Source organism: Chelonoidis abingdonii, chromosome 11, assembly GCF_003597395.2.
Source record: "Chelonoidis abingdonii isolate Lonesome George chromosome 11, CheloAbing_2.0, whole genome shotgun sequence".
Taxonomy (NCBI): Eukaryota; Metazoa; Chordata; order Testudines; family Testudinidae; genus Chelonoidis; species Chelonoidis abingdonii.
Window position 1 is genome coordinate 15,605,157 of NC_133779.1, and position 10,252 is coordinate 15,615,408.

General features: G+C 56.9%; 1 protein-coding gene across 1 annotated transcript; it reads left to right on the forward strand.

The window, feature by feature from the left end:
- The first annotated feature begins 1,565 nt into the window (after positions 1–1,565).
- LOC116832381 (voltage-dependent calcium channel gamma-7 subunit-like) lies at positions 1,566–4,332 on the forward strand. Its single transcript, XM_075070524.1, has 3 exons — positions 1,566–1,686; positions 2,402–2,547; positions 3,131–4,332. The coding sequence occupies exons 1-3, from the start codon at positions 1,566–1,568 to the stop codon at positions 3,386–3,388; spliced, it is 525 nt and encodes a 174-aa protein (XP_074926625.1). The 3' UTR covers positions 3,389–4,332.
- The last annotated feature ends 5,920 nt before the right edge of the window (positions 4,333–10,252 follow it).

The window sequence follows — 10,252 nt, forward strand, 5'->3', positions numbered from 1 at the left end:
CACAGCTGGGGGCACTGCTTGGGGAAAGCCACACGCAACACAGGCCCTACGATACCCGGCCGAAGAAAGGCAGACTCTCCAAAGCCCGCGGCGATCAGCGCCATCTGCAATAACTACAGGTGGTCTGTTCGCTAGCAGCACCGATGCCACTATCACCCACATTCCTCGCATGGTAAAGCCAGTAGTCGGCCTGCATGCGACCCGGCGATGCCAACACACAGCAGCCAGCCCACAGCCCCCGAACCAGCTACTACGAGGCAGCGTACAGCCGCGCGACTGCGCAGATTACCTCATCGCCTAAGGGACACGGGCGCCCACACACAGCTAGCATAACACGCGGACCTGGGCAGGGAGTAAACAGGCTCAGTAGCACCAACTCGCCAGCACCTCCCACCGCACCGCCCGGCTCTAACCACTAGACCCCACTTCCCCTCCCAGAGCCCACGGATGGAATCCACAGGACGTCCTCGGCTCCTCTTAAAACTGACACCTCCGCTGCAGCATAGTGCCTGCCCCGCAGAAGCCCACCCCATCAGCCTCAGCGCTCTTCCTGCTCGAGCCACCCGCGCCCTGTTTGTCCCCGCAGCCCAGCTGCCCCGGTCAAGCGCCCCCACCTCACTCTCCCTGCAGCCCAGCGCCTCCTGCTGAGACCCTCGCCACCGCCATAGCTCTGCTGCCACAGCACCCCACTGCTGGAGAACCCCCACACTCACGTTCCCGCAGCCCAAGTGCCTTCTGCTGAGACCCCCCCACACGGCCCTGCTCGAACAGCGCCCCCTGCTAAGCCCCCCGCCCTCCACCTGCACCCAGCACCCCTTGTTTCTTGCCACTGGGGCAGTAGGGCCAGCACCTGCGAGTGAAGGGTGAGGCAACACCCCACACCAGTTGGATCGGTAGGACCCCCCCATGCCTCAGCTCACTCCTGCTCCGCCTCCACTCTGAGCACGCCATCACTGCTTCACTTCTCCCCCTCCCAGGCTTGCGGCGCCAATCAGCTTAGGCGCTACAAGCCTTGGAGGTGGGAGAAGTGAAGCGGCTATGGCATGATCGGGGTGGAGACGGAGCAGGGGTGAGCTGGGGCGAGGATTCCCCTGCGTGCTGCCCGCCCCCCCTTATTTGCTGCAGGTGGCTCTCCCCGCGCTCCCCTGCCCCAGCTCCCTCCGCCTAAATGAGGGCGGTGACCGGGGCGGCCAAAGAACCGGCCACTGCGGTTGCTGCCAAAGAAAATGCCGCCCCCCAAATCCTAGGTCACCTAAATGGTTGCACCGGCCCTGGTGAGCCCTTGGGAGGATGGGATTAGTGTTCAAAACGACCCAGCCGAACTGCAGACATGGTCTGAAATGGACCAGATGAAATTCAGTCCAAACAAGGGCGAAGTCCATCACTTGGGAAGGAAAAATCCAGTGCATGGCTACAAAAGGTGGGCTAGCTGGCTAGGGGGGCAGACGGCTGGAAAAGGGCAGGGGGTTAAAATGGGTCATGAACCGAATACGAGGCAACGATGCAGTTGCCAAAAAAAGTGACCGTCCTTCTGGGGTGGGGCAACGGGGAGTGTCACATGTAAGATGCGGGAGGTGATTGTCCCGCTCTGCTTGGCGCTGGTGGAGACCTTGGCTGCGTCCAGTTCCGGGCACTGCCCTTTGGGACAGAGGCACAAATTGGACAGAGCAGAGCCAGAAACCCCGGGCAAAGGGAAGTTTTAAAAAACTGGCCATGTTTAGTTCAGAGAAAAGAAGCCCAAGGCGGGGACCCGAGACCAGTCTTCACATAAGAGCTGTTGTAAAAGGTTGCGATCAGTTGTTTTCTGCGTCCGCTGGAGGTGGGACAAGAAGTAATTGGCTTAATCCACAGCAAGGGAGATGTAGGTTAGATATTAGGAAAAATGTTCTAACTCTAAGGGGAGGAGAGCTCTGGAATCAGCTCCCAAGGGAGGTTGTGGGATTCCCCCGTCAGTGGAGGTTTTAAAGAACAGGTTGGCCAGACCCCAGACCCAGACCCAGGTTGGACCAGACCCCAGATCCAGGTCTAGCATCAGTGCAGATGCTCGAAGTCCCTTCCATCCTGACATTTTTATAGTCCTCACGTAAACAGACTCCAGCCCCACCCCAGAGGCTGTTGCATCTCAGCACAGGCTGAGGGACCCTGTATAAACAATCTCTGCACCCCACCCCAGAGGCAGCCGCATCTCAGAGCCGGGTGGGGGGGTCCCTGTATAAACAGCCCCTGCACCCCGCCCCAGAGGGGCTGCTTCTCAGTGCTGGGAGAGGGGTCCCTGTATAAGCAGACCCCACGCCCCACCCCAGAGGCGGTCGCATCTCAGCAAGGTGAGGGGTCTCTGTCTGAACAGCCCTCAGAGGCGGCTGCATCTCAGCAGCTTTATCGTTGGACCTGTCTCTTGCAGGCCTGTCTCTCGTGGTGGGGTTAGTTCTCTACATCTCCAGCATCAACGATGAGGTGATGAATCGGCCCAGCGGGTCGGAGCAGTATTTCCACTATCGCTATGGCTGGTCCTTCGCCTTCGCAGCCTCCTCCTTCCTCCTCAAAGAGGTCTGAACCTTGCCCCCACACCCCATCCCAACCCCTCCCCCCTGGGGCCCTGGAGATTCCTGGCTGGCTCTGTGCTGCCCCCTGGGGTAGAACTTAGAACACCCTTTCCCTGATACTTCAGGCTGAACTAATGGAGAATCCCCCTCTGCTGGCACAGTACGGTGACTGTGACACACGGAGAGGGGCAGTTCTAATCTATCCAGCAGGGGGCAGTGGCGAGAGCTGTTGGGGGAGCCTAGAAAGTCTCTGACCTCAAATTACAAACGGGGGAATCTTTAAAATAGATGAGGTAGATGGACCCAATTGGGAGGGGAGGGAGGTCTGGTGATTAGAGCAAGAGGGCTGGGAGCCAGGACTCCTGGGTTCTATGCCCGGCTCTGGGAGGAGAGTGTGGACTAGTGGTTAGAGCAGGCAGGGGCTGGGAGTCAGGATGCCTGGGTTCTATCCCCAGCTTGGGCGGGGGAGTGGGATCTAGTGGATTGGGGGCAGGGGAGATCCAGGACTCCTGGGTTCCATCCCCAGCTCTAGGAAGGGAGCAGGGTTCTGCTATCCCCTTCCACTCACTGTCTCCCACCTCCTGCAGGGCGCCGGTGTGATGTCCGTGTACCTCTTCACCAAGCGCTACGCGGAAGAGGAGATGTACCGTCCCCACCCGGCCTTCTACCGCCCGCGCCTGAGCGACTGCTCCGACTACTCGGGCCAGTTCCTGCACCCGGAGGTGTGGCACCGCGGGCGCAGCCCCTCCGACATCTCCAGCGACGTCTCCATCCAGATGACCCAGAATTACCCCCCCGCTATCAAGTACCCTGAGCACATGCACATATCCACCTCGCCCTGCTAGGCCAGCCCCCCCGACCATCCCCCAACCGGGGCCTGCCAGCCACCCTCCACCTCAGAGACTGTGTGGAGTGGGGCCCGCCTGTGGATCACAGACGGGGTGCCACTGGACTAAAACCCCTCCTTGTCCCCCCTTTCTTGCTCCCTCTGCACCCTGGAGGCTTCTCCAATTTGGCCATTTTGGCAGGATTTGTGATAGGAAGTCACCCCGTCGGCCGTTTTGGTAGCCATGGGAGCTTGGCGGGATTCCTGACAGGAAGTCACCGTGTTGGCCATTTTGATAGCTATGGGACGGTGATGGGATTCCTAAGAGGAAGTCACCCTGTCGGTCATTTTGGTCACTGCAAGATTCCCAACAGGAAGTCACCTTGTCGGCTATTTTGGTAGCCGTGGAAACTTGGCAATATTGCTGACAGGAAGTCACCTGTTGGCCATTTTGGCTGCCATGGGCAGGTGCCAGGATTCCCAACAGGAAGCCACCTGTCAGCCATTTTGTTTGTCATCATCGGGCCAGCCCCAAATACTTTTTTTTGTCCCCACAGGGGCCAATTCCTAACAGGAAGTGACCCCCTCCCTGCTCCAATCTCTTCCTCGCAGATCCTGACTAGAAGTGGCTCCTCTGCCATCTTTTTTGCCCCATAATGGCCAGCCTCGGTTAGGAAACTGCCCATCGCCATTCTGGTTATCATTGCACCAGCTCCCCTTGGTATGGATCCTGAGAAGAAATGTCTCCTGATGCCATTTTCCTCAGTTCCAGAATGGCCAATCCTGACAGGAAGTCACTCGTCAGCCATTTTCCTTGTAGCCATGCCAGTCCCTTACCCCACAGATCATGAGAGGAAATGATTTCTCTGCCATCTTTGCTGCCCCACAATGCCCAACCCTGACAGGAAGTCACTCATCAGCCATTTTCCTTGTAGCCATGCCAGTCCCTTACCCCACAGATCATGAGAGGAAATGTCCGGCTAAAGTTTACAGTGGCTAGCTGGCTGCCAACACCTTGCCGCAGATACCGTTCCCTCTCAACCGCCAGATAGGGGAGCCATCTCTTTGTCTGTCTCCACCGACGAACGCTTCTGAAAAAGCCCTTTTTTAGCAAGCGTGGGCCACGACGCATGCATTGCAAGGCCAGCAAGCGGCCATTCGTTAACCCAGCTGTTTAGGCCAGCTGGCCCCCATGCTCCGCTTTTGCTCTTTTCTTTCTATTTGCGTTTCTTCCGTCCTTTCTGTCTCAACACCGTCTTTTTTCTTTTCCACTTTTCCGTGCTCTTTCTTCTTCTTTTTCGCTGCACTCTTTTCTTTGTTCTTTTTCTCGTTCGTTGCCATTTGAAGTTTTCTTTGATGCTTTCGCTCTCTCTGCACTCTTTTCATTTCTCTTTTTCGTTCATTCTCTCTGCACTTCTCTATTGATTTTCGTTAAATATCCATTTCAGGTTCCTTTTCCCCCATTTTGTTTTTCTTTCTTTCTTACCTTCTTGTTCGTTTCTCTCTTAGTTCCCTTCTTCTTTCTAGCTCCTTTGTGTGCTGGGGTGTATCTCAGGGCTGCATTTCTTTTGCCAGCGGTGGAATGTGGTTGTGTTTAGAGGGAAGGTATCTCATCCATGCACGAAATGAGAAGGAGGCAAATATAGCCAGAGGAAGAAAGATGCATGGAGAGAAGGAGACGGAAAATAGGGGAGAGGAAATGACGAGACCGAAGGGAAGGAGAGAAGAGAAACGAGGCTGAGGAGGTGATGGAGGAAGAAAGGGGGTAGGTTATCAGATTACCTGGGCCTCAGGGATGGATCAGTGTGGGGAACTGGCATCACAGTTTGGTTTAGGCATTCCTGCTGTGGGCCATGCCAGGACCAGGAGCTTGCAGTGGACTTGATTGGTACTGTTCGGTTCCTGTTGTGTTGGTAATGTTTTGTGGGCTCCTTTGACAAGTCATCTGTACTGCTCTTGAGCTCCGCTGGCAGTGACCGCAGTTTGGGGAGGCTCTGGTGCTGCGAGATTCCCTGGCAGTGCCCTCCCAAGCCAGGGAGCTAAAGGAAAATCACCCTCCTCATCTCTTGTCAATGATTGTTGGGACTATGACACTCAGAGGAGCTGGTTCTTATGGCATCAAGAGAGAGTGGTATAATGCGGTGGGACCCAGCACTGGAGGGAGTGGGGCTAGTGGTTAGAGCAGGGAGGGGGCTGAGAGGCCAGGAATCGGGTTCTATCCGCTCGTCTGAGGGGGGAGTGGGGTTTTAGTGGTTAGAGCAGGGGATTAGGGAGCAGGACACCTGGTTTATGCTAGTGATCGTCTATGGATATATCGGAAGTGTGTTTGCGGGGGGGGGGGGAGTTTGCATGCCGTCAGGGAGTGGGAGACACCATTTTTGCCCTGACCACTAAAGGGCCAGAATCTCCTTCGTCTTCTCCATCTTATAAATTCCCCCTCCGTGCTGCTTCAAGTGCTCCCTGGGGAGCAGGGGACCCTCAGCACTTAGACTGGCAAAGGGAGGTTCAGGGGGAAGGGTATGGCACTCACACCTTTGGAAGCCCGATGGGAAAGAAAGGGTTAAAAATCTAGCCCCAGAAAGGCCGCTGAGCACAGGGCCTGGTGGGTGGGTGGGGTGATGAAGCTACTAGCTGCACCAACCCTCCAATCCCTGTGATGCGGGGTGGGGGGGAAGGCGGTGAGGAAAGGGTTAACCATATAGTCTATTTCCCCCCCAGCAGAAAGAATTGTAGGGTTGAAATATAGATCCCCACGCCTGACGCCAGGGGGATTGTGGCAGTGTGGGGAGCAGATAGTGGGCGGAGGAATTCCCCAAGTGTGGGGACCCTATTGGGCGGTGGGGTTGGGGGAATCTGGCTTTGGCACCGTGACTGGGGAGTGCGGGGGGGGAAATAGGTTCTTAGCCGTGGGGTGGGATGGGGTCGGGAGAGGGGATGAGGGATGTGCATACTAGCACCAGTACCAAGGAGACCTTTTTACTGTCATATATCCCCCCCCCCGCCGGCCGTGCTGGAGTTGGGGCAACCCCCCCGCGCATTTCTCTGTACCATATGTACATAGAACTGAGAGACTGCAATAAACTTTATTTCAAACACCTGCCGTGTCTGGCTGTCTGCTTGTTCCCCCATCCATCCATGCCCCCCCCCCCGATAACTCCATCCATGTACCCCCCATCTCCCTTCCTCCATGCACCCCTCCCACATCTCCATCCATGCACCCCCATTTCCTTCCCTCCCTCCATGCACCTCCTGACATCTCCATCCTTGCATACGCCCCCTAGACCTCCCACCCTCCATCCATACCACCCCCGCATCTCCATCCATGCACCTCCCACATCTCCATCAATGCACCCTCATCTCCCACCCTCCATCCATACCACCCCCGCATCTGCATCAATGCACCCCATCTCCCTCCATCCATAACCCCCCGCATCTCCATCCATGCACCCCCCACATCTCCATCCATGCATCCCCATCTCCTTCCCTCCCTCCATGCACCCCCTGACATCTCCATCCTTGCATACGCCCCCTAGACCTCCCACCCTCCATCCATACCACCCCCGCATCTGCATCCATGCACCCCATCTCCCTCCATCCATAACCTCCTGCATCTCCATCCATGCACCCCCACATCTCCATCCATGCACCCCCTTCTCCCTCCATCCATAACCCCCCGCATCTCCATCCATGCACCCCCCACATCTCCATCAATGCATCCTCATCTCCCACCCTCCATCCATACCATTCCCGCATCTCCCTCCATACCCCAACATCTCCATCCATGTACCCTCATCTCCCTCCCTCCCTCCATACTTCCCCACATCTCCATCCATGCACCCCCATCTCCCTCCATACCCCCTGCATCTCCATCCATGCACCCCATCTTCCTCCATCTATGCACCCCCTTCTCCATCCATAACCCCCTGCATCTCCATCCATGCACCCTCTATCCCTCCCGCCATCCATACCCCCCCGAATCTCCATCCATGCACCCCCATCTCCCTCCATACCCCCTGCATCTCCATCCATGCACCCCCTATCCCTCCCGCCATCCATACCCCCCCGAATCTCTATCCATGCACATCCCATCTCCCTCCCTCCCTCGATCCACCCCCAAAACCCACCCATCCATCCACTCCTATACCCCTTCCTCTTTCCATCCAGCTCCCACACCCACTAGGCCAGCCTGCCTCCACGATGTCTGACAGCAGCAAGGAAACCAGGAGTCCAGCTCCCACCCAACACCTAGTCCTGCTGGAGACTAGAACTCCTGGCTTAAATCCCTGGCTGTGGGAGGGGAGTGGGGGTCTAGTGGTTAGAAGGGTGGAGGGAGGGAGCCAGGACTCCTGGGTTTTATGCCTAGAACTGGGAGGGAAGTAGGATCTAGTGGTTGGGGCGGGGGTGAGGGAGCCAGGACTCCTGGGTTCTAGCCCCAGCAATGGGAGGGAAGTGGGATCTAGCGGTTAGAGAGGGGGAGGTAGGCAGGACTCCTGGCTGCCCCCCTCCCCGGCCCTGCCCCTCTCTCTCTGCCTGGCTGGAGGGCAGGGGAGGGGAGCGAAGGCACTGGCAGACTGGCAGCTGAAAGGGCGCCAGTGGGTGGAGGCTGGCGATGGCTCAGCAGCCTGGCTGCCAACCAGTGCAGCAGGGGGTAACGGTCGCCATGGTGACCTGCCAGGCTCTGGTACCTTGAGCTGCAGCACCCGCAGAGAGCCTGGCTATTGCTGGGGAGGAGGGGGCGGGAAGAGGTGTGTAGGTATTTCCCCTCCCAACCCCACCTCCAGTGCTGGAGTATGCATGTGGGGGGCATCCTTTAAGTGGTCTCCCCCAAGTAGTTGCCCCCAGGGTAGAAAATCTGATACCTTATGTGCCCCCCCGCCCCCCACAATGCAGCCTTTACACCCGGGAGGCCGGGTTCCCACTGCAGAGGGGGTCTTGGGGGGGAGTGTGTGTGTGTGACACACACAGTCTGGCAATTTCCTCCCCTCCCCAGCAGGGGGGCAGCATTGAGGGCTCCCCTGGCGCTGGTCAACCCAGAGCTGCAGGGCTGCGTCCCTATGGCAGAGATGGGTCGCTGGGTGAGATGGGCCCTCTTGGGCTGTGCCCCTTGGAGTCTCATGAGGGCAAATCAGCGTAAAGGGATGGAGGGATTTGGGGTCCTGGGTTAGGGTGGGTGGGGGCCAGAGGGAAGGAGTTGGGGGGGGCAGAAGGGCTGGGGGGCAGCAGGGGAAGATCTGGATGTATGACAGAGGGGGAGTCACCCAGCTGTGGGGAAGGGGCTATACTAGGGGGATGGGGCTGGGGAGCAGGATGCGGGTATGGAAGATAAGGCATCACCTGGCCTGTGGGGGTGGGCGTTACACTGGAGGGGGCCGGTATTTGCCGGAGAGTGTGACACCCAGCAGTCTCCTGTGGCTCAGCTTCCCCCTCAGGTGTTAGCCTGTGCCCGAACCAATGAGGAACACCCCATGCCCTAGCAACTGGGGGCAGGGCAGCTGAAACACTCAAATTGGCAGCGGGTAATCGGAGCGGGCTGACACTAAGGCCCAATCCCAGAATGAGCCCAGCCAACCTGGGACTCCTTGGCACGGCGGGCGGGCATGTTTTCTGGCAGCCTGTTGTGCCAATATAGGGCACCAAAGCGATTACGAGCGTTGAAGAACAGTGGATTGGCGTGGTTTCACCGTCTGCCCGTGGCTTGAGAGGGCACCAGCAGGATTTGTTGGCCATGTGCTGCCCTATTTGAATGGTTGCATTGATGGCGGGACGGGCTGTGTAGTTCAAGGTGTTGGTGCTTCGTCAGAATGCCTGCAGGTGTACGTGGATGCTAAAAGAATTGGGGCGCCCAGTATTTGCTCGGGGTCAGCGTCCAAGGACTCAACGTGGTATGGGGATACTTTGCTCTACCAAGCGATGTGGCATCTGGGATCCTTGCTTCTAGGGTGCTGCAATTGGGATACCCTTGTCTAGTTGCCTTGATGGATCTGGGCATCGGGTGCTCTTTGAGTGCTGACGTTATGGGATCCTGCCCTTGTTTCTAGAGCAGGCCGTTCTTCTCAAAACATGATGGGGGGCGGACTTTATAACCCGTTAAATGGGGTCTTCAGTCTGGTATTAGCCTTTGCTGGGGGTGGGGCTGCGCTATAGAGACTTTTGTCAAATTGTGCGGATATAAAAAAGCGCCCGAGGGTAGCGGGGGCTCAGTTGGGCTCCGGTTTGGTGCTCCTCCTGTGGGTGTGTGGAATTGTTGTCAGAAGGGGATGCGTGCGATGCAGTAGAGTTTGGAGGTAAGGACCGACTCCTTGGCTGCTGCTCTTAGGAGGGCCAACAGGGACTGGGACGTCTTTATATAAACTCTAGAATGCTGTCTGTGGAGTCTTGTGCCACTTGGAGAGCCAATGAGGATGTGACCCGTCATGCTCGAGAGTGACATGGTCTGTGGTACGCGCAGACTCACAGAACATGGGTAGAACGGGAAGCTGCAAGGGTTGTCTCGTCTTAACCTCGGTCCAGATGGAGAATTTGTTGGGTCTAAACCCAGAGGTAGGGGGAGGCGGGCGAGCGTGAGCTGATTTTCAGTGGCACTGCAGCTGGCCTGGGTCTGGCCCCGATTCGGTGGGCTCTGCATTTAAATTTTTAAAAGAAGCTTCTAAACTTTAAAAAATCTTATTTATCTGTTACAAATACAGCATAGTTTAGTTATATATATAGAAACTTACGAAAGAGACCTCTAAAAATTCATAAATTCCGGCATCAAACTAAATCAGAGTGAAAACTGAAGACCTGCAGCACAGCACATCTGAAAGGTTTGCCGACCCCGGGTGGTCTGAACCTATCCGGACAGGTGGGTCCAAGATCCCTTTGAAAACCTCCAATGAAGGAGCTT

Coding starts and splice junctions, on each gene's coding strand:
- LOC116832381 (XM_075070524.1), top strand. CDS start 1,566: ATGCGGGAGGTGATTGTCCCGCTCTGCTTGGCGCTGGTGGAGACCTTG. Junction 1,687..2,401: donor AGCAGAGCCAGAAACCCCGG/GCAAAGGGAAGT, acceptor TGTCTCTTGCAG/GCCTGTCTCTCGTGGTGGGG. Junction 2,548..3,130: donor CCTCCTTCCTCCTCAAAGAG/GTCTGAACCTTG, acceptor CACCTCCTGCAG/GGCGCCGGTGTGATGTCCGT.